At 35.0% G+C, this 25587-nt stretch overlaps 1 protein-coding gene across 1 annotated transcript; it reads left to right on the forward strand.

The window, feature by feature from the left end:
• The first annotated feature begins 1324 nt into the window (after positions 1–1324).
• LOC132278499 ((DL)-glycerol-3-phosphatase 2) lies at positions 1325–22585 on the forward strand. Its single transcript, XM_059780293.1, has 6 exons — positions 1325–1477; positions 5084–5308; positions 16052–16112; positions 16250–16397; positions 16559–16638; positions 22147–22585. The coding sequence occupies exons 1-6, from the start codon at positions 1384–1386 to the stop codon at positions 22277–22279; spliced, it is 741 nt and encodes a 246-aa protein (XP_059636276.1). The 5' UTR covers positions 1325–1383; the 3' UTR covers positions 22280–22585.
• The last annotated feature ends 3002 nt before the right edge of the window (positions 22586–25587 follow it).

The following is a 25587-nucleotide window of genomic DNA, read 5'->3' on the forward strand; positions in this document are numbered from 1 at the left end:
TGAGAGAAGGGTGTTTTGGGAATAAAAAGATGATATATAATAAATTTTCATGTCCACATCAAACTTTTATAAAATTTCATTAATTTGGAAAACTTAATTTTGACTCCATTCTTCTATTTTTATGGAATTATCCCTATAAATATAGATATAGATAGATATAGATATAGATATAGATAGTATATGTTTATAGGTAATTTAATTTAGAAGGTAATAACTGTTAATTAACGTCTTCCATGCAAAAGAAACGTTTAGGAATATGTAATAATATCAATAACCAAAATTTTTGAATGATTGTGAAAAAAAATTTCAAAAATATTAAGAAATTAGATACATTTTTAGAATACGCAACAAAATATTTTCGTTGTGCGTCAGTAAAAAAAGCATGCTTTTGGGGGAAAGATACTATTTCACCAATCGTGTCACATGTTTCTAACATATTCATACCAAATGATTTTCTACAAAGTGGCGACGAAATTTGTAACTTGTACAAATCTTTCCATTTGCCAAGTCATCCATTCGTTCGTAGAGCTATTTACTTGATCGCAAACATTTCTGGAACACCTCTAACAGAGGGACAAATAGATATAAATAGATATAGATGGATAGATATACATAGTATATATTTATAGATAATTTAATTTCGAAGGTAATATCTCTTAATTAACGTCTTCCATGAGACATAAACGTTTAAGAATATGTAATAATATTAATAACCATAATTTTTGAATGATTGTAAAAAAAAAAAAAATATATATATATATATATTAAGAAATTAGCTCCACTTTTAGAATAGTGTATATGTGTATATATATATATATATATATATATATATATAGATAGATAGATAGATAGATAGATAGATAGGTAGCTATAGATGGATAGATATACATAGTATATATTTATAGATAATTTAATTTAGAAGGTAATAACTCTTAATTAATGTCTTTCATGAAAAAGAAACGTTTAGGAATATGTAATAATATTAATAACCATAATTTGTGAATGATTATGCGCTTTTAATGTATTTTTTTTGTGAAAAAAAAAAATTTAAAAATGTTAAGAAATTAGCTATTAGAATAATATATATATATATAGATTTAAAAATTGGCCTAGCAAGTCATTATCAAAATTTAATCAAATTTTATTTATCAATTATTTAAAACATATTAAAAAGCATCAAGATAAATTTACTTGAGTAATAAAAAAAAATTTAACGAGTAAACAATAATTTGGGTGGGGTTGCCAACGAGCACCCAACCCCAAATCACAATTTTTTTTTTTTGTTTTTTGTTTTTGTTTTTGTTTTTTTAGAAAGTATAAAGCTTGTTAAGTTGGGTATGTGTCATATACTCCGTATATTTGATTGTTAAGTTTGGTGTGTATATGTGTGTGTGGAGCGATCTAATTTCTGAAATGGCGAATCCAAGCAAGGGATCCATCACTCACGTCATCTTTGACATGGACGGCCTCTTACTCGGTAAATCTCTCCTTCCTTCCACTACTCTGCTTGCTTCATTGAACTGTAGCTTGCTGGCTGTTCCTCCTCCTCTCCACCAAATATATTTGACAATGATTTCAGATCTCTCTTTCTATATATATCTATATACACTACATACATATGTCTAAGGGGGTGGGTGTGCTTTTGTGATGCTCTCGAACGCGGTAGTACGTTATGATTCCGAACAGTTGATAAGGGGCCCAATTTGACCGCTTTCAAATATTGTATTTCGGGCTTTCTATGAATTGGTTAAGTTTGGGATCAAATTTGAGGAAGAAATGGGTATGACTAAAATACTGTTAGGGTTTTGGATTTCAATGGGTGTTATATATTAACGCGGTTCTTTTTCTTGTTCAAGTGTCGCCTTGTAATTGTAAGATTTGTGCTCCTTCACAGAGTTAAATACAGTTCGAAGAACTGCTTTTGCATTTGTTTTCTTATTTCCCCTTTTGAAAATAAAAGGTTTGATGAAAGTAATATAACTTATGCTCCGGAGACTTATAATGTGATTTCTAAAAGGGAAAAAAAATAAAGAAAAGGAAACATATGAGAGAAAGCTAAAAATAGAGAAAAACCAATACTCTGTCAGTGATAAAGCTTGGTTCTGGACGTAGGGATGGTGAGAAGAGGACATAGGGGTTTTGGATTTCAGTGGGTGTTATATATTAACACTGTTTTTTTCTTGTTCAAGGGTCGCCTTGTAATTGTAAGCTTTGTGCTCCTTCACAGAGGTGAATACAGTTCTAAGAACTGTTTTTGCATTAGTTTTCTTATTTGCCCTTTTGAAAAAAAAGGATGATGAAAGTAAGATAACTTATGCTCCGGAGACATATAATGTGATCTCTAAAAGGGAAAAAAATAAAGAAAAGGAAACATATGAGAGAAAGCTAAAACATTTATAGAGAAAAACCAATATTCTGTCAGTGATAAAGCTTGGTTCTTGGACATAGGGGATGGTGAGAAGAGGACATCATGAAAAATCATTCGTATCTATCTCATTCTTATAGGTGCCAACAAAAGCTTCATAAAATATATGATCAAGGCCTTTCAAATATATATATATATATATATATATATATATATATATATATATTATACTCAGGGGATATGCGAACCATCTTCATGTTGTGCTTTTCACTATCCCATCTGACATGCTGTCTGTCCCATCTTGCTGATCTTTTCACAAATAGGGTTGATAGGACGCGGCAGAATGGATAAAACAAAACAAATTTATCAAAAAAAAAAAAAAAAAAACAAATTTCAGTATAAGCTACTCTTATTTCTTTCAAGACTGCAATATGAGAGTAACACTCCCTACTGCATCCCATTAGAGATTTGGAATATCCACGAACATTGCTTCAATGCTGTATGACTTATTCATATAGAAGAAGCACTCCTTTGAGGAAATTATACCAAGTGCTGATTTTGTTTTCTGTGCGATCAAGAAATAATTCTTGCAATGTTGGCCCTTGGTAGCCTATAGAGCTGACATCCTCAAGTTCAGGAAAAGGTTCTCTCATTATTGGCTACAAGCAAAAGTAGGCACATCCTTGCGAGTTTGCCTGTTTGGTAATCTAACTTTTGATGAATCAATGATCTCTTAAGAGGATGGAACCAAGTCTGGTCCATGAAATCAGTGATGGAGTTAGGAATTCAGTTTACGAGGGGATATGTTGTAGAATAATATGATAAAAAAATTTAAAGACATATTTTTTTTGAACAAAATAATAAATATGAAAACTTATTGATTGGCAATATTTTTGTCCATTACATTTACAATTGTTCTTGTTGCATTTCTATATTTTCATACTTTATTGAAGAGAAAAACTATATATATTTAAGTAATACAATTACACAAAATAAAATAAATTCAAATGTGTGTTTTAGTGTATGACATCCCACATCGTCTAGGGGGAGAGATTGTTGGCACTTATATGTGTGGATGTCTTTTAATTGTATAAACGCATTTTGAAAACTCTGAGTATGAAGAGTGTGCAATGCGGACAATATTTGTATAGGGTGGACGGGTCGTGACAGATGGTATCAGAGCCAATCCCCAACCGAAAATGGGGGAGCGTGCACAAGCTCATTAGGGTCAGGCCAACGAGTATGCTGGGTCCCAAAAGGTGGAGGGGGTGATTGATTGTGACATCGCACATCGCCTGGGGGGAGAGGTTGTTGACACTCATATATGTGGACGCATTTTGAAAACTGAGAGCACGAAGAGTGTGCAAAGCGGACAATATGTACATAGGGTGTGTGGGGTTGTGATAGTGTATCCCTCATCCTCTCTTACAGTGAATACTATTAATAATTTTCAATGAGCCAAATTATTTGGACTCAACAAACCTAGAAAGTCCTGTCTTGCAATAATTAAAAATTAATGAATGAAACTTGTAGCTATATTGGGAATTTGAATTATTTTCAATTAGGTTTAAAAAAAAAAGAAAAGTAATTGATAATTAGATTAAACCAAATAAATAAGGAAATTTCACTTTACAATATTGGTTTTTACATTTTTATAACCGGTGTAATCATATCATATACAATAAAAGATAAGTAGACAATGATACTTTATTTAGGTTTTTTCCATATCTTCTTAGGGATTGTAAGATTCCATAAAAAAAAAAAAAAAGGTAGTTGAAAGAGAGCCGCATAGAATAAGAAAAGGGGGCCCTATAGCATTGGGAAAGAGAGGATTAAAGATGGAGATATTAAGTGTCCAGTGATCAAAGAGAAAAAAGAAAGAGATTTAATTAGAGGCTAAAGATTAGAAGTTGGGTTGGTTTAGAATTCTAAATTTCATAAAAATTTTGAAGGGGGGGGGGGGGGGGGGAAGGGTTTAGAATTTTAAGTTGTATATGTATAAAAAATATGAGGGGGGGGCAAGTTGCTGTAGCTCCGTCCTTGCTTTAAATTGTAGGGGACAAAGAGGTGGCAGCTTCTGGGTATGACTCACTTGAGTTTCTGTGGTACGACAGTGTGAAAAGTCACCATTGTTATTTTTCGTTTGAGTAGCTCAGTACCTTTGTTGGAAAAGGATATAGAGTGCTGAAGCAATTTTCAAAAATTATTTCAAGATATTTTTGCACCCATTTACTATCCAGTGGTTTATCTATGAGATAGATAGGCTGGTACCTTTGATTGATTTCTGTTGTGGAGAATCCTTTGTTGATACAAAATTTCAAAGACATGGGAATATCACTTGATTGGTCTGGTACATGAACAATACTATCGTATTCCATTTCCCGTTTTCAGTATTACCTTTTTTATTCTGTACATATATGATAGAAGAGATGATCAAAGTTTAAGAAAGCAATGCTTAATAAGATTCATAATTTGACAAATGTGGTATCGACATATCCTAGCATTTGAGTTCAGCTATTCCAATTAACAGAATACTGGTTTGTGCCAAACATTGTGGAGATCAGAATCTGGTTATATTACTTGTTTGCCTTTTGTCATTGTTTTGTACTCTTGCATTTCATTGAAAAAATAAGTTGTCTAATTGCTTGATTTGTCAAATATATTAAACTGGTTTCTAGAGAAGAAACTTAGAATTTGACGTTGTTTATATGGTTGCAGACACGGAGAAATTCTATACTGAAGTCCAGGAAACTATACTAGCTAGATACAATAAAACCTTTGATTGGGCTCTCAAGGCCAAAATGATGGGGAAGAAAGCAATAGAAGCTGCTCGGGTCTTTGTTGAAGAGACTGGAATCAGTGACTCTCTTACAGCCGAGGACTTTCTTGTAGAAAGAGAGGATATGCTGCGGAACATGTTTCCTACAAGCGAACTCATGCCAGGTATTACTTATTGAAGAATTAAATACAACAACAGTAACAACCAAAACCTTTTCCCGACTATTGGGGGTCGGCTACACGAGCCCTATGTTTCCATTCCGCTCTATCTAAGGCCATGACCTCAGTCAAGCCCCATATTATCATATCCTTTGTCGTTGCAGAATTACATACTTCATTTATTTATTTTATTTTGTCCTCTCTCGCTCTCTCTCTTTCTTTCTCTCTCTCTCACACACACACCCACACACTCAACCCACACACACACGAAGTAATTCTTATAAGTTTCAGCAAATAATAGTTAATCCATTGGCGTGGATGTTATTATCTTAATTAAAAGGGTGAACTACATTAAACCCTCCTTTTCTATCTGTGTTTTTCACTAAACCTCCCTTTTCTATTTTTTTGTCAATAAACCCCCCTCAACTATTCCGCCCGGGGGGGGGGGGGGGGGGGGGGATTTAACTAACGGAAGTTAGTTGAAAGGGAGCTATTTGGACATTTAGTTTCTCATATATTTTTTAGACAAAAATGTCTTGTACTTATTTTAATATACCCTCACATATATATCTACTCCGTTATCACTCTTAGCCGCATATTTTCCACCATTGCAACAATACGTACTCTTCTCTCATTATAATATTATATATAATTTGTATCATAATATAATGGTATATATAATATGTACCATTAAATATAATTTATACTATATTTTCATTTTCATCCAGCCTTTAGGCCAATATAAATGTAGGTTTTTTTTATTGAAATTTATCTGCTATATATATATATATATTTGAGAATTATATTGTGCATTCATTTATTTGGATTTTATTGATTTTCATTTTATATAGATTTATTAAAGGGACACTACGAGAAATAATGCCTAATTTTTTTCCTTTTTTATATTAATATTTATGCCTACATGTTTTCTTCTTTTTATTTTATTTTATTTTTTATATTTCAATATCATTTTTTTCTATAAAAAAATAAAAAATTCCTTCCACGTGACTAATGTGAACTTGTCAGTCTAGTAAAATGTTAAAACAAAAAAAAAAACAATAGAAGTGTTAATTTATGTGAATGATGTCGTTTAGGTTATTTAATAAATAAAAAAACAAGAAGCAAATTAAGTAGATTTCAAATAGGCTTTAATGGGTATTTAAATCAATTTATATTTCAGTTCTCTTTCAACTAATTTCCGTTAGTTAAATCACCCCCCTTGAATAGTTGAGGGGGGGTTTTTTGGCAAAAAAATAGAAAAAGGGGGTTTAATGAAAAATACAGATAAAAAAAGGGGGTTTAATGTAGTTCACCCTAATTAAAATTTTAATTTTTTGTTTTTTTGTTTTGTTTTCAAGGACAAGTACTGGTTTCTTATCCATCGCGATTGTCAGTGTTGAAATATATGTATTATTATTATTATTTTTATTAGTTATTTTCAACCTTTTATTAGGTATTTTATGTAAGATCCCTATTATCATGTGATCACGTGAATAAGATCTCCGTAATCATGGGATCACGTAGATAAGATCCCCATAATCTAATTACGGGATCATGTAGATTTTGGCATATTTCTTATTTTTCTTTGATTTGGTTTCCTTTCTTTCTACCCTATTCTTGTATATAAATATAGTTCTTAGCTCTCGGTTTGAGTAAGCCAAAACCCAAAACTTCTTATTTTTGGTATCAGAGCAAAACAAAAACCTTCGCCTCCCCATCTTCCTCCCTAATGCCGCCACCTTCTCTCTCCCTCTCTCCATTCTCCCTCACCTCCGGCTCACCTCCATCTCCTCCCAGCCCTTGCTCCGGAACCCTCGAGTAACCCTCTGTTTTTACTCCTTTTTTTAGGAGAACTCCCCTAGGTTTTGTATGACTTAAGGGTCCTTCTGGTGTTTTTTTTTTCTTTGTGGGCTGCCGGTGTTTGTTCGGCAGCATATTTGGAGGAAAGTGCCGGTTCTTTTGGCCCTTTTTTTTTTTTTTCCTCCTGCTTTGACGTGTGGACCAGCCTTATTTTGGTACTATGACTGATTCTAGCAGCCAAAAGGACACTTTATTCTCAGTACAACATACTCTATCTTCGGCATATCATACTCTGACACAGTGGGTTACTAGTGTGCCCTTGAATGGGCGCAACTTCGTATCTTGGTCCCGTTCTCTTCAACTCTATATTTGAGGGAAAGGGAAAATTGGTTTGCTTTTGGGTTTAGTTAAGGAACCGAAAAAGACAGATACTAAATATATTGCATGGGACATGGACAAGTGCACCATTTTGGGTTGGATCTTCAACTCAATGGACGAGTGTATCTATAATATGTTTATGTTTCACACTTTCGTTTTTTGTTTGTAGCAAGCATTTAACAAGATATATGCCTATTCCCGCAATGACGCCCGCATCTTTGAACTCTATCAGGAGATTGCTCATGCATCTCAGGAGACACTTAAGCTGTTAGTATCAGAGTATTTTGGGTACCTCTAGTCTAGGTGGGAAGAATTAGCACAATATGAACCTCTCTCCTATTTCTCTGAAGAAGCTGTAACTCTTTTGGTCAAGAGACTAGACCACTAGCATACCTACCAGTTTTTTATGGGTTTACGAGCTGAGTATGTTGCTTTTAGAACTCAGATCATAATCACCTCTCCTATGCTTGATTTATATTATGCCTTCGCTACTGTTGTCCATGAGGAGCATAGATGTCTGATCTCTCAGCTAGTAGCTTTACCCGAGATTCAAGTTGATCAGATGGCTCTTGCTGCTAATTCTAGACTTTTAGAGGGAAAGGTTATTTGTTAACATTGTGGAGGCATGAGTTATGTAAAGGATCGTTGTTTTAAGCTTCATCCCGAGCTAAAGCATAAATTTTCTCGCAATCGTCCTTCTGGCCGTGACCGCACTGCCACAAGTAGCTGATACTATTGGTGGGTATACTACTCCACAGTTTGTTGTCCCTCCTGCTTCAACTCTTCCCAGACCATCTTTTCAAGACTTCAATTAGTTACAGTTCTAGATTGGTCAGCTTTAGGAGCAGTTCACAGCTTTATCTACGTGCTCTTCTATTCCCACGGCTGTTATAGCTACAGGTACTCCTTCTGCTTTTCATGTTAAAGCGGGAAAACCTACTTGGGTTTTGGATTCCGGAGCCAATGATCTAGTGAGTTGTCATTATTTTCTACTCCTGTTAATCAGGCTATTAGTCTAGCCGCTGGGTCAACCACCATTATTCGTAGTAAAGGAGATGTTCATCTATCCCCTGATATTATTTTGCCATCTGTTCTTCATGTTCCAAATTTTGCATTTAGTCTTCTATCTGTTAGCAAATTTGCCAAATTACTAAACTGTGAAGTGATTTTCTTTCCTCATTACATTGTTTTACAGGACCTGTGTTCGAAGAGGATTTTTGGCAGGGGATATAAGCACGATGGCCTTTATTACTTTAGGGATATTCCACCGACACCTCCTCCACTTGCTTCAAGCCTTTAAGCCTCTGTTCTTCCAGTTTCTAGGTCTTATGATTTTTCAGACTTTAAATTTATGGCATGCTCACCTTGGGCATGTAAACTTTCAGTATTTATGTCTGCTTTTCCCTTCATTAATAACGGCTTGTAAGGATAATAAGTTTCAATGTGAGATTTGTGAGCTTTCTAAACATACTAAAACCCGTTATATTCCTCATATGCATCGTGCACCTAGTACGTTTGATCTCATACATTCTGATGTGTGGGGTCCTTCTCCTGTTACTGCTTTTTCGGGAAATCGTTATTATGTCACATTCATTGATGATTATTTCCGCTGCACATGGGTATATTTACTTAAAAAGAAATCTGAAGTTTTTCACTTGTTCACTTAATTCCTCCAAATGATCAAAACTCAATATAAAAATGTTAGTAATATTAGGTCTGACAATGGTCGTGAATGTGTTTCCAATGAGTTTCGGTCTCAACTTAACGAACAGGGTATTCTTCATCAACCTACTTGTCCATATACCCCTGAGCAGAATGTTGTGGTAGAGTGTAAAAACCGCCAACTAATGTCAGTTGTTCGATGTCTTTTAAGTGGTATGAATATGCCAAAGTCATACTAGCACATGACGGTTCTTACAGCTATTTTTCTCATTAATCGTACCCCTAGTAGAGTATTAAATGGTAAGGGCCCCTTACAAGTGCTTCAGCCTGATATTACTCTTTTTTCCATCATGCCTCGGGTGTTTGGATGTACATGTTTTGTTCAGAATCGTACCCCTTCTTGTACTAAACTTGATGACAAGGCCATTAAATGTATCTTTTTAGGATACTCTTCGATGTCAAAAGGTTACCGGTGTTATGATCATGTACACAAACACATGTATCACTCTCTTGGTGTCACCTTTCATGAGTATACCCCTTTTATGGTTCTAACACTATTTTGCAGGAAACTTCTACTCCGAATCAAGATGCTTCTCCTCTTCTTCCTATTTTTCAAGAAGAGTCTTCTCTTGTGGTTTCTTCACTCCCTTTGCAGGAAAAAAAAATTCACTCCCTTTGTAGGTCTATTCTCGCCGCCCTCATACTCCGCCTCCACTGTCTTTATCCTCCCCAGATACAGATTTAGGTACATCTCCTTTCTCTCCTTTACATTTCCCTGACCTATTCCTGAGTCTCGGTATCCCACTCGGGACCGCAAACCCCCAGCTTCATTTGGATTTGCTTGTAGTACTGATCATCCTATTTCGCAGTATATCTCTCATGATGGTCTTTTAGGGTCTTACCGAGCCTTTCTAGGAAAACTTGATTCCATTTCCATTCCCAGAAATGTCTCTGAGGCTCTCCGGAATCCCAATTGGATGTCTGCTATGATGGTAGAAATGGATGCTTTGTAGCAAAATGAAACATGGGAGCTTGTATTTCTCTCTCCTGGCGAAAAGACTGTTGATTGCAAATCAGTATTCAGTGTTAAATATCTGGCCGATGGCTCTATTGATCGGTATAAGGGCCGTTTGGTGGCCAAAGGGTTTACTCAGATTCCTGGTAAAGACTTTAATGATACCTTCACTCTAGTGGCTAAATTGACGTAAGTTCGTTTGTTTGTCTCCCTGGCTACCTCTCACAATTGGCCTCTTCATTAGCTTGATGTGAAAAATGCTTTCCTTAACGGTGATTTTCTTAAGACTATTTATATGGATCCTCCACCTGGTTTTCGGGCTGAGGGGGAGTATGCTGGAAAAGGTCTATTGATTGCGGAAGTCTTTGTATGGGTTAAAACAATCTCCCAGAGCTTGGTTCAGCCGCTTCAGTGATGTATTTCTATCCATGGAGTTTGTTAGATGCCATTCTGACCGTACATGTTTTATCCACCGTTCTTCCACTGGTTGATGTATCATTCTTCTTGTCTATGTTGATGATATCATCACTATTGGCAATGACATCCTTGGGATTGCTAAGTAAAGCTTCAATTGGCTAAAGCTTTTGATGTGAAAGACCTTGGGCAACTCAGATATTTCTTGGGAATTGAGGTTGCTAGATCTAAGGAAGGTATCTCTTTATCGCAAAGGAAGTATGTCTTGGATCTTCTTTGAGACACGGGTATGCTTGGGTGTAAACCTATTTCCACTCTTATAGATCCTAATATAAAGATCTCGGCTGAGTCTGGAGATCTCCTTTTTGATCCCTCCCAGTATTAGCGCTTGGTAGGAAGATTGATTTATCTTACAAACACCCGTCCTGATTTGGCTTTTACGGTTAGTGTTGTGAGTCAATTTATACGTGCTCCTCGTTCAACTCATATGGATGCGGTATATCACATTCTTCGATATCATAAGTCCTGTCCTGGACTTGGATTATTCTATTCTTCTAGCAGACAGGTTGGGTTATTCTGTTTAGTGATGCAAATTATGTTGGGTCCAAGACTGATAGATGTTCCACATCTGGCTTCTGTACTTTCTATGGATATCATCTTATATCATAGAAAAGTAAGAAGCAACCTGTAGTTTTGAGATCTTCAGCAGAGGCTGAATATCGTGCCATGGCCCAGGGTACTTGTGAGATTCTCTGGCTTCGATCTTTCTTGGAGGAGCTAGGGCTAAGTGAAAACAGTCCTCGGGCTTGTTTTGTGATAATAAGTCAACCATCATGCTTGCTTCAGATTCTGTTCTTCATGAGAGTACTAAACATATAGAGGTGGACATTCATTTTATCAGAGAGAAGGTTCGTTCGGGAATTATCAAGCTGTGCTTTGTTCGGTCCTCTAATCAGTCGGCAGATGTGTTCCACCAAATCCGTTGGTCCATCTTTGCTTTATTCCTCGATTACCAAGTTGGGCTTGATTGATATCTTCACTCTAGCTTGAGGGGGAGTGTTGAAACATTTGTATTATATTATTTTTTATTTTTATTAGCTCTTTTCAGCCTTTTATTAGGTGTTTTATGTAAGATTCCTGTAATCATAGGATCACGTAGATAAGACCCCCGTAATCATGGGATCATGTACATTTTGGCATATTTCCTGTCTTTCTTTGATTTGGTTTCCTTTCTTTGTACCCATTCTTGTATATAAATATAGCTCTTGGCTCTCAGTTTGAGTAAGCCAAAACCCTATATTCTTCTTTTGTCACTAATGTAAATATATGTGAAACAGAATATGGAAGCAATAACTTTCTACCAATATATATCAATATATGGTTTAGTTTTCATTGATTGAAGCTTTTAGAATATGGAATCAAATGTATATTATCCTAATAAGAGTGAAAAACTTGAAATACAGATTTTTCGGAAATGACTAGTGATTATGTGTTGATGAGGTAGAAACTTCAATTTAGAGGGTAACATAATTATGAACGTGAAAAGGAAGTGGGGAAGAGGATAAATTTTCTGTCTCTTGTGGTTGTGTTTTTTCTCATAAGTCATACAGAAATTATCAAGAAAAAGAAATGGAAATGAAGAATTTAATATATGGATAAGGATCCTGGCTTTCTCTGGTCTCCTTTCTGACCCTTCTCTGCTGAATCGAAACCATTCCTTCATAATTCTCTAGTTTAAGTCTTTAAGATGCCTTTTTTTATTTTATTTTATTTTTTTTCATAGTTGCATGCCTTTTGCTATTGCATAAATTTTCTTATTGATCTAACTTGTGTAGATTGGGTTTCTGTCTTAAGTTATTCTTGTATTTGTGTTTTTAATGTATATACCTTTTAAGATCTTGAATAATCGTGGTAGTAAAAGTAAGTAGTAACTTCTTTTAAAAATCATTGTTCCTCTTCCTTATCAGAAGAATGTGTTGAAAATGTTAATATATCTCACATGACTAGCGTCATCTTCTCTTTTACTACAATACTACTCCTTGCAGTTAGTGCACACAATTTTCAAGCGTTTGCAAAAATACCCCAAAATTTTTTATTTTCAATTAATTACGTTGACCTTTGGGAAGTTTTTTGCTACATAATGGATTCCAGGCCTACTCTCCTTCCAATTTCAGGACTGAAAACAGAAAATTATCGCTGTTTGATAACTCATGGATTACAATGAACTAAATGGTGACAAAAAGTAGGGGATATAGCACCAAAGTGTCGGTCTTACAACCTTTTGAGAAAAAAAAAAAAAAAATGAGTGTAGGTCTTAAGTCACTTAACCATTGATGTTGACTGGGACATGTTGAAACTCTTATGGACCAAAATCCTATGCTAGTTGTTCAATCCCCGTTGTGATAATTGATTAAAAAATTGACTGGTCCAGTGAAGTGAACTGCATGTGAACACCTACAAGTTGCTTCTGGGTTTTGGTCTGCTGAGAAGGAAAAAATTAAACGAATATAGTCTATGCTTCAACGGGTTGGAGTCAGTTACACATATTTTCTTTACCATTCAGATCTGTCAAGGACCACATCCTCCGTTGTCATGCCTTTTCTCGCCACCTCAATATGTTCTTGTTCTTCCTCTTTGCTCTGTTGCATGTTTTAATGAAAACTCTTCCCAGAAGCTAAACATTCAGTTCACCATCAACAGCATCAAAAACCTTCAATCTATTTCAGGTTACTAGGAGGACCTTGAACATCAAATATTTTTAAAAATTTTTTTTAATTGTATACCTTTAAGTAGCATTAAGACTTACCATTCATATGTTTTTTGTTGTAGGAAATGTGCAATATGAAATGAAATAAACTTAAATGGATATCCTCTTGTGGAAAATAGCTTTATGTTGAAAGGGTTTTCCACAAATAGTAGTTCATTTTTTTTATGCAAGAGACAAAGGGGATGGAAATTAGGAGTGGTTCCTATTAGTGACAAACTATGTTGCATGGACTTGGCTATGTGTGTCGGGTATGGATACGTATCAACTCGTTGGACATGTCAAATCGCCAAACAGAAGGACACGTGGATACTTCTAAATATTCATTTTATTTAATATTTTTATTTTATTTTCTAGAGTAAGATAATGTTTTTATGTAACATAGTGCGCAATATAGACATTTCACTTATTTTGAAGTAATAATATAAATAAAATTGAACAATTGGATATATTTTTTAGGTGCATGTTAAACCCAAAGTGTTGGACACATATCTTGTGCCCTATGTTTGAGTATTGTGCCTCTGACACAGGTACTACACCTACTTTTGAAGAGTTCATTCAACATAGGTGACAAATAAGGATAACAGACTTAGATGGTATGGTCACATACAATGTGCACCCTTAGATGCACCATTTTGAAAAGGAAACTATGGTATATAGAGGGTTAAGAGACAAAGAGTGATAGGTGCACAAAACCCATTATTTTATGCACTCAAATAAATATTTTATTAGTATTTTATATTATTTAAATATTATTATATATAGGTTTTCTGTTTTAAAGATATAAATTTCGGAATGAGAAGAAAAGAAGCAAAAATGGCAAAAATGCGAGAAATTATTGCAGTTTATTTATAGCTTAAGAAGAACACCAGAAGCATTATAGGAGAGATGGTCTACTGCACAACCAACGTTTAAGAGGTCTTGAGTTCAAGACTTGAGTGAAGCATAAATGATCTATTATTTTGTACATGGCCAGTCAAGTTCAAAATTGGTGGGAAAAATATCAACAATTAAATTCAAATTGAGGCTCCATCAAATCAACAACAAATATCAGTTCAAATAGGAAATGAGCAGGATTTTAGGAAGATTTAAATGTATTTTTGATTTTCTTTTATTTTCCCTCCTGTAATTTAATTTTTAAAATTTTCTTTTTCCCTCCTAAGTGTTCCCTTCTAAACTCTATAAATAAGGACTCACAGAAGGGGGGAAGGGGGACACAGAGTTCGGGAGGAAGTTAGAGAGCAAAACAGAGAGCTATTTATTTTTGTTGTTTTTTCTCATTCAATAAAATTAGTTATTTATTTATTTATTTATTATTTTCCTGTTCTTATGTTAGTATAATTATCTCTCTTAAGGGAGTGATGAAGCTACCATGGTTATAATATCAATAAATATCTTTTATTTCGTGTATTAATTATTCATCTGGAGAGAATTCTTTGTGAATCTCAATGATATAAATCTCTCAATCAAGGTTAGAGGGTAGAAAAAATAGAGGGAGCATTCTTTGTGATATGCCACAGTGCCACACTATTTACAATACATTTTACTCGAGAAATAAAGGAAGGATTCTTCGTTTTATGCCAATTAATGGAAATACGGGGAATGTCTGCCACTATTTATTCTCTCTAGCAAGCAAGAGGTAGTCAATGAGATTTTACAAGAATATCACTCATAAATATCCAAGTGTTTAATGCTATATTTTCCTTCATCTTTTTAAGTTCTAATTGGACTGGTGAAGTATTTATTTATTTGGGAAAAATTTATACAAGGAAATTAGACAATTTATTTATATTGATTTATGGTGGTGGATTCTACTTCCTTAAGATTTTTGTTTTCTTTAGTATTAGTTCTTTTTATTAATTTCATTGTTCAAGAAATCAAAAATTGTTTTAAAATATATATTTTTTCATCCCATAAATTCTGGTTTTGAATTTGAGTTCACAACGAAATCTAATCTTGAATGTGTGGTTCGACCCTGCTTATTACTATACATTTTAAGTTAAGTATTTGTAGGTTTTTCTTTATTTTTACACGAAGTGTAGAGAACCAACGACAAAATTCCAGAAATCTACATTCGTCAAAGAGGACGACAAAAATTAATATGGGATGAAACAATTAGAAATGATATAAATAATAATAATAATAATAGGAGATTGCAATGGAATAGAATGAAAAAAGAAAATTCAAGTGGTTGACTCATTCATATGGGATGAAAGTAAGGATGATGATGATGTCCTATGCAGGAGGCTTTGTTTCAGTGTGACATTTTTTTTAATATGTCAAATGATGTACTAAAGTAATGATTCATTGCAGTACTATATTAGGTTAAATTAAGTTGAGTGCCGTTGAAGGATTTAAATATTAAAGTTACACCCTCTCTAACAGCTTAAGCTTTTAGAGTAGAAGATGGTCGTTAACATGGTATCGGAGCCAAAGGTCTCGAGTTCAAACCTCACCGTCACCTTAATTAAAAATTGAAAAAGTGAGGGAGTGTGTTGAAGGATTTAAATATTAAAGTTACACTCTCTCTAACAGCTTAAGCTTTTAGAGTAGATGGTTGTTAACAAGTGATTACAAAATGAAACAGTATAGTAGCATTTAGCATTTCAATTTATTCATTTTCAAGAATTCTTGAGTAACCTTACTTTATTGTGATAAGAAAATCAATTGAATGTTCACGTTTTGCTTTATTTATCTATGTTTTTTCTTATTTTAGGAGCCAGCCGTCTGATTAGACATCTTCATGCAAATGGAATATCAATTTGTGTGGCAACAGGGTAAGATGCCTCCTTCTGAGTTCTCTGTTTTTGTACTTTTGCAATGAGTGATTTTATGGAAGCATCTGCAAGTCCAGTCAAACCATGAAACATTAAGAATTTAACGTGCATTACTCAACTAAATATGTATTTTACAGTTCTCACAGGCGGCATTTTGAATTAAAAACCAAAAGACATGGTGAACTTTTCTCACTGATGCATCATGTCGTTCTTGGTGATGATCCAGAAGTTAAACAAGGCAAACCATCACCGGATATATTTCTTGCAGCAGCGAAAAGATTCGAGGTATAACTGTGCGATGGATTTTTAACTAATTGCTGAGTTGATGTCATATATTCTCTTGGGATAGTCATGTTAATTCCCGTTAGTTTTGTTTATTGCTCTGTGTCTGACAAGACATCAGGAATGTCAATTTAACTGGATCATGAAAATCTCTGTATGAACAGGTTGACACAGTAGATCCACATAAGATTCTTGTTTTTGAAGATGCTCCCTCGGGAGTTCTTGCAGCTAAGAATGCTGGAATGTAAGTGCTTTTATTCAGATACATACTTTCTAGATGTGTAATTATTGATATATCATTGGATATATGCTGAATCATACACTTTGGCCGGTACATTTGCTGAGGCATATGAAATCCATATATATAATTGAATGAATTAATATTCATGTAAAATCAAATTAATTTATCACAATGGAAAAACCAGTTGATACATAATGCCATTGAATTTGCTGTTCTACATCTTTTTAGTGCTTGCTTTTAGTTTCAACTTTCAAGGTTTTAGACATCCCAAAATCATTATACTCGTAAGCACTGAAAGAATGATTGGTTTAGTCACTTTGTCAACATCCAAATATATTAAATATACCTATATATTTCTTATTTCGTTGCTTAGAACTGAAATTTTTATTGCATTTAGGATTGAAAATATGCGTGGTTTACAAGCTTGGTTTAGATGGTTTGCTTTCTGCTTATAGAGAACTTTACTGAAATATAACTGATGGAGAACGAGTTATGATCTTCATGAATGAGCTGCATGTGTTCCGCCCCTACTTTAGGAGAAGAGGCAAAGATAAATGAAATTGGGGATTTGATGTAATTAGGTTTTATTTTTAATTGTTTTTGTTATTTTTGGCAGTGTTCTATTTTTAGGGATATTTTAGTATTTTAATATTTTAGGGTTTGTTCATGTTGTGCCTATATAAAGGCTCAAATGTAATTAGACAATTAGTTTTTGGAATATTGAATTATTACTGTGAGTTTGCGAACTCTCCTCGTGTCTTTTCTCCCTCCTGATCTTGTTTTTCTTAATCCCTCAATCTCTCTAACCTTCCTCCTTCAATCTATTTTCTCACCTCCTTCGTCTGTCTTCTCACCTCCTTCGTCTAGCCTCTCATCTCATCTTCTTATTCTCATCCCTTGCTTTCTTTCTGGTTACTACTTGTCCTGCGTCAGTAACATTGAGTATTGTCTCCATTTTCTTGTGTGTGGGGCTGATCCTTGTTGCTCTCAATATGGAGCCGTTCTTTTGCATTCAAGCTTGGATGGCAGTAAGACTCATGTTTATCTTTTACTAAGTATATTTGATTGTTATGAACCAATAATACCTTTTACCCCACAGTGAAGAGTTTAAACCAAGATTCCCAAATGTAGGGAAGAGGTTACAAGGGGGACTTGGAGCTTTTCATGTTTTCAGATTTGAACATGCGTTTTTTTTTTTTTGATATCTGAAGACTTTCGCAGCTGCAACTCTCATGAAATATGGTGTCTGTAACCCTCACCTGTAAATTCATTGCGCTGCACTTGCATCTCTATAACGTCAGTTTTCTCTTCCTTTATTCAATTTTGCCTTCTCCTCCCCCCAACTTTTTTTTTTTTTTTTCTTCCTCCCTTCTAAGCAAGCTTTTATTAAAACCAAACAAACAACAACAGAGAGGAGAACCTCCCAACAATAACAAAACATCACAAGACAACTAAAAACACCCGCTTCCAAAAGATGGCAAGCAGAGCAATCAGCAAGAAAAAGGCCACAAATGGGAAAGCAAAACCAAAAATACAGGGGAAGAACTCCCTTCCTAACCACTCCACAACATCAATCACATAATCCAGAAGTTAAAGACTAAACATTTCCACCAGATCTTGCAGATTATTGCAAGGTATCTGCCACATTCCATATGATTTTTCTTGCAATCTAAAGAGGATTTACAGAAACATTGTAATGCAACTTTTGATTCCTATTCCACCATAAATGCCATGTTGTAAAAGTGAAAATTAGCTTTTAACAATTTGCTGCAGTTAGTTCTAGTGATGTAGGGGAAGAAGAAGAATAGAGAATGAGGGAGAAAGAGAAGAATAGAGGGAAGAAACTCAAGCAATATTCTGAATATCAATATCAATAATCATAAAAGCGTCCCTCACAATGTATGCATCAGCCATCTATATAGGCATAAAACCCTAGATAATTAAAGAAAGTCAAACATAAAAATTAGGGTTTATATAAATAAATACGGAAAGTCAAATATAAAATAAGGCAGAATAAATTGTAAATTATCCTCTGCGTCTATGCCTATAGTAAGTGCGTAGACCACTCAGCTCGGGACCTCCATCAATTCTCCCCGACTGAGAAGAACTCTCCTCCGGAGAGTAAAGCTCGTGATACTGCACCAAAAGATCTGGGTCAATGCGACGAAACTCATCCTCTGTGATCCATGCATCATCTGTATCTGGACGATCTCTCCAACAGACAAGGTATGGCTGATAACCACCCTGATGAGAAGCAATAATCTGATGGTCAAGTATCTCTGCAATCTGATCTGTACTCCATGGCAGACTTGGTGGAAGAACAGGCACTGGTGCTGATGAAGATGTAACTGCACTTGTGGATGTACCTGCTGGAAAAGTGGGAGGCTCAAAGGTGCCTCGGTAAGGAAACAAGTCCTCCACATTGAAAATTGGACTAATACTCATATTAGATGGTAAGTCCTCCACATTGATTCCAAAGCTAGTCCTTTGTTTACTGCAAAACCTTGAAGTTCTGGTCATTTTGGTGCAAAAAGTGCAAAACCCTTTGAGGTCTCCAAAACTTCAATTCATTTGTGTTCATAAACTCAACAAATCTCTCCATTAAAAAAAAACCCATTTCATCAAATCATCTAAAGAAACCAAAAACTCGGTTCTTTTTTTTTTTTTAGCTGCAAAGCCTCCAAGTTCAGATTTTTTTGGTGCAAGTGCAAGACCCATTTTGGATCTCCAAATCTTCAATAAAATTCTCCTCTTCTTACCAGTTTCCACCTACCTCCCCCACCCATCTTTTACTTTGATTATTCAGAATAATGGTGTCTATAATCTTCAATTTATTCCCTATACTTATTTATATATGTGTGTGTGTGTGTATATATATATATATACACACACACACATATACAGTCACAACCACAATGTTAAAGATCTGATTTCCTAGATATACCTCCGACATTGGACACGTCTTGATTACTCATCGACGACGGCGAATCGACCGCGATGTCAAAATATAATTTTTTGATACTTTACATCAGCACCAAATCGTTTGGATGTAAAGGTATAATTTTTTGATGCAATTCGAACACCAAATCTCCTTTGATGCAATTCCATGTTTGGTCATTGGTATACAGCCTTCAACCTCTTTTGCTTTGGTATATGCATGATTTTTAATTTAAGAATGATTTGTAAAGGTATCTCTATGGCAGCCTTCCATCACCCACATCACTTTAAAGTTTAACTTTAACCTCAACCATCCAAACCTATTTGAATCCATATTATACTCATACAGACCCCTTCAACCTCAATCATCCAAACAACCCATTTGAACCCATATTATACTCATCCAGATCTTCAAAGAACAGCAAGAACAATCCAAAAAAAAAAAAATGTACTGTGCAAGAAGGGTGTGGGTTTCAGATGTTTTGCTTGTGGTGGTGGTGAGCCATGGAGGTTGTGGTGTGGCGGTAGCGGTGGAGGTCGCCAAAAAAAAAAAAAAAAAAGAAATAAAAAAAGGAAAAATAGAAAAAAAGAATGATGGTTGGTAACGTTGTAATTTATCTGACTTTAAAAGGGTAATTCAGTACATGTGTTGTTGGATTTATTAAAACACTTGGGGTAAAGTACAGTAATACCCCTTGAGGTTTGTCAAAAAGACACTCAGAGGAAAGTTTGCCTATTTTGGGACAATGACACCTCGTTAAGTTTGATACATCTACCAAAGGCACCCCAATGGTAATAAATTGACATTTTTACCCTTTGACTTTTATATGACTAATTTAAATGTTGAAATGACCTTTCTAACCTCATACCATAACAATTTCTTTCATTCTCTTTCTATTTTCTCTTCCTCAGCCCCCAACACCAACACACATCGTCACACATATACACACATACTGTCACATGCATACGCCGTATTTTATTTTCAATGATGTTAGGATGCCAGAATTGATTTTATTTATTTATTTTTGACTACTTTAATAAACAGTGTCCAATAAAGATTTTTGTACCACATAATTAATAAAATAATCTAACTTTTTTCATACTATTTAGTTTAACGATTGTCATGTACTATGTAATAATGAATCTTTTTGCTCTACAAGTTACCTTAAATAAATGTTTGTTGACTTCTATAATAAAAAACTGTAAATCTACATACTCTTTATCCGCATCATCAAACATTTAATAACAAAATGTAGTTATATCATATATTTCATCAACGAACTTGGATCCAATCCAATGCACTTAAAAGTCCAGTGCTTCTCCTTTCACAACCCCTCTCTGCACTCACAATATATATATATATATATATATATATATATATATATATATAAAAGGTCAATACAAATATATTTGAAATTAAATTGAATTAGCTAATGATTTCCATGGCAGAGCACTTTGTGGAACATTAATGATATATATATATATATATATATATATAAATTACATTTGTGATACACTTACACATAATAAAAAAATAATTGTATAATACACACATAATTAGATAACATAATATAAAGTTAGTGACTTCTAATAATGTATCATGAATAACATACTGGGAAGAATTGTATAATTTAATTTATGCAAAATCTTTTAGTTAGAAGAGTGATGAATTTGACTTGAGCTAACTATAATTTAATGTGTGATAGTCTGAGGAAGAGAAAATAGAAAGGAGAGAAGGAAAAAAATTGTTATGGGTATAAGGTTAGAAAGGTCATTTCAGCATTTAAATTAGCCAATATAAAATTAAAGGGTAAAAATGTCAATTTATTACCATTGGGTGTCTTTGGTAGATGTATCAAATTTCAGGGGGTGTCATTGTCCCAAAATAAGAAAACTTTTCTTTCAGTGTCCTTTTAGCAAACCTCAGGGGGTGTTACTGTACTTTACCCAAACACTTAAGACTATTATTATCTTTTCTTACAAAGCAAGGGTAATTTTGTCATTTTATAAAATTTGGGTAGTTTGAGGGAGGTGGTTGAGCACATGCACAAAACTTTAGGGGAGGTCAAAGTAATAAATGCCAAACGTTCCATCTGTGTGTAATTTGTCCGAACCTTAACGGAGGCCAGTCTAATTTACCCTTAGAATTATGTTTGAAATAGTTGCCACTTAATACTAGTTTGTAGTTCGACTAGATTTTTCTCACTGTTTTCTCTTCCTTATCTGAGCTTGGGACCTCCAAAACAAGTGCATTGTACAGAAGATTTATCACTGTAAAATGTGTAACCTATAAATGATCATTTATGTTTTATCGAGTCTTTTTAACACTAATTTCTTTGATTAGTGACACTAACAAAGGAATTTATTGAAATATAATTTAGAGGTTATAGAGGGAATAGGTGCAATATAATTGAAAATTTATTGTGGAGAACATGTAATATTTTGTTTGACTAGCTTGAATATAGCAATCTTTCAACATGTATAAATAAATGTTGACACTCAAAACCACAGCTCCATATTTGACTGAATATTTTCCTTCACTTCTTGGTGACAAAATTTTGATTGCACGTGCAGGTCTGTAGTTATGGTTCCAGATCCAAGGCTGGATATTTCTTTCCATGAAACTGCAGACCAGGTTCTGAGCTCTTTATTGGATTTCAACCCAAATGATTGGGGTTTGCCTCCATTCGAAGATGCTACAAGCTAGATTCACAGATCGGTCCATAATTGCTCAGATAGAAAGACGGTTGCGTCTACTGATTCTTGAGAAGATTTAAAGCAAACATCCACTGGATACATGCCAGAATGGCATTGTAACATTATTCTAGAATGAGATACTGATAGATATTTTTTTTTTGGGGGGGTTATATAAATACTGATAAATATTGTTAATTGGTGACAGTTCAATATGCAATGCATTACAAATTATTATTTTTGCTACCCCAAAAAATGTTAGTAGTTATTATGGATCAACCTTGTTATTGAAAAAAGTATTCCACTGTGGTTGACATAACTCTGGTTTTTTTCTTCATAATGAAAGCTCTTAGATCTGACATAACAGTGATGAAGTCACTATTGAGAAACAAATTGGCTGCAACTAATCATAAACTTTCTAGACACTCAAAAGTTTTTTGTGGGCTCGATCAATGAAACTTTGGGTAAAGTTGCCAAATTTATAATGGCTACAGATGATCTAATCTCATTGAAGCAACACGAACTTGCAAGAAATCAACTCGAACATTGAAATAAATATCAATGAATGCTTGCTTGCATCTTACATTTTTGAACCGGAAGAGAGGGTTGAAATTATGACAGCCCTCCATGATGCATGTGCTGACTTTGTTGAAGGGCATTCTGAAATTGTTAAATATTATTATTGCATTATTCAAAATTTCTGATGGGTTGGAAAAGAAAATTTGTGGAGCTGGCGATAGATTTAGTTAGCAGTAGTTCTGTAAATAGGACATGCAGCAAAGAAAGGACCACAATTCGTAGTCACTTGACTTCTCTCTTGTTAGGTGTAGAAATTAATTGCAAGCACATGCATCGATCAATACCACCTAAAAAAGAGGTCCATGCTTTTACCAACACCACTTATGTGGCATTAATTACAGAAAATGGTCAATTAATAACCTTGGAGTGTCCACACCATTAATCCTCTTACCAACCAGCTAGAAGGTTGAAACATCAAATGGATTTTAACACACCACGTAACTTCAATACAAATTGCCTAGTAATTTTATGATCTTATGTTTCAGAATATCGATCGATGTAAGAAAAATCTAACTACGAGTACTGAATCGTTTTCATGATTCAGATTTTGGACCTTTAAAAATCAAATGTAAATACCAATTATATATACAGTCGCTGATAATTAATATGCTTTAGTACTTTAGTTAAGGCTAGCAGATATTAATTTTGTTCATTAATTTTGTCCTTTTTCATGCATATTGTTAATAATTTAAGAACAATACTTGCCTTAGGCTGCATCAGCAGGGATTGTCTGCTGATGCTGATATACTCCAATAAGAGAATGCCATGTGTCAAATAAAAGTGAAGAAAAAAATTGTATCTAACCATGGTTAGATCTTACGCCCCTTCTCACCACCGCCCCAACCATGCCCAAAACCTCTCCAACACACACAGCCTCAACTTCTCACCACCACCACCACCACCTCTGCTATCACCACCAGGACTGCCACCACTCCCAACCAATATATATGGGTTAGGGCGATGGGTAAAACGCGAGAGGAAGCGAGAGCACCACTACCGCCACCCGCGTCGAGAAACTTCAAGATAGCATCAGCCGCCCGCACCGTTCCAAGGTCCTCTCTTGCCACTGCGCCGTTCCGAGGTCCTCTCCCGCCACCACGACCTCCTCTCTCAGCTCTGGTCCCTCGCCACCTGCCGAGCTGTCGTCTCTACCCTCCAATCTTCCATCCGCAGAGTCCGTTCCGAGATTGCCGACCCACACCGCCAGATCTTCCGCCTCTCCAAAAAACTCCACGAAGTCATGGCCGCAGCCGAATGAGGGTTTTGGAGAGGATTGTTGTTCTATCTTTGGAGGTGGGGATTTGAAGGCCAAAGATGCCATTTTTCTTGCCAAAATGAGGGTTTAGATATAGGTTTTTGGCAGATCTGTTAATATGGATTCCGTGGTGGTTGTGTTGGGGATTGTAAGGGTGGCACATAGGTTTGAACAATTGGGATTCGGTAGCGTGTTTGAGAGAGAGCCAAAGTTGGTGAGGAGAGGACCGGCGGAGTAGACGACATGTTCTCTGCCGGTCGCCGGAGACTTCGAAGCGGAGAGAGAAGGGGCGTAAGATTAACCATGGTTGGATTTATTTTATTTATTTGAACTTTTATTTGACACGTGGCATTCTCTTATTGGTCCATGTCAGCATAAGTAGGAATTATCTGCTGATGCGGCCTAAGGCAAGCGTTTTCCATAACTTAATAGGCAAAAGAACCAAAAAAAACCCCTTATACTATACTTATATTGCATAATGCCCCCCGAACTTTTTTTTTTTGAGTAAGTTGCCCCCTTCAACTATCAAAAGCAAGCAAAATGCCCCCTTAAAGGTCAACGGAGGCTAGTTTCCGACCAACAGAAGAGCACAATTACTAATTTATTTATTATAATAAATCAAAATATATGCTATCATGAAATGACCACTTTGCCCCTATCTTTTTTCTCATTTCATTTTTTTTTCCTGCGTTTTTTTTTCATCTCTCTGCTTTCTCTTTCACTAAAATTAGAGGACCTGGCACAGAAAACACCATCTTAGTGTGAGTTGAAGACACTGACAAGTTGGTAGACAACAAGCATCAATGCATTTGGAAGATCATGAAAAGCAAATTACAAAGAAGAACAATCCAACACCACTATCAACAAAATTGTTTCCAAGTTTAAGTGAAATTGGGAGATGAAAATTCCCCAAAACAGTACAACAAAATTTACTCACCACATAAACCAACCCAAGAAAAGACCAAATAAAGGTCCAAAACAAAACACAACCCCCAAACACCTCCCTGTGTAAATTTCACCCAAAAAATAGAACACATTAAACAAAACCCAACTCATCTTTATATAGTAATACTATTACTTACAGTGGCTATTGGAACTGTGAAACAAAACCCAGAAAAGATAAATTCAAACCCGGCCAGCTAAGAACTTGTGTTAAACATTCATATGAGTGAATGAGAAGCTCCACATGTTGCTGGGTACGAAGAATGTATACACAGCACAATACACAACAACACACACACAGTCTATGTCTGTCCTTAAGTAAGTGAAAGAGAAAGCAGAGAGATGAAAAAAAACGCAGAGAAAAAAAAAAATGAAAGGGGAAAGAAGTAGGGGCAAAGTGGTTATTTCATGATAGTAGATATTTTAATTTATTATAATAATTTAATAAGTAAGGGTAAATTAGTAATTGTGCTCTTCTGTTGGTCAGAAATTAGCCTCTGGTGACTTTTTAAGGGGGCATTTTGCTTACTTTTGATAGTTGAAGG

This window comes from Cornus florida, unplaced genomic scaffold (genome assembly GCF_030987335.1).
Source record: "Cornus florida cultivar Cherokee Brave unplaced genomic scaffold, ASM3098733v1 CherokeeBrave_3.0.0_Hap2_Chr10, whole genome shotgun sequence".
Lineage (NCBI taxonomy): Eukaryota > Viridiplantae > Streptophyta > Magnoliopsida > Cornales > Cornaceae > Cornus > Cornus florida.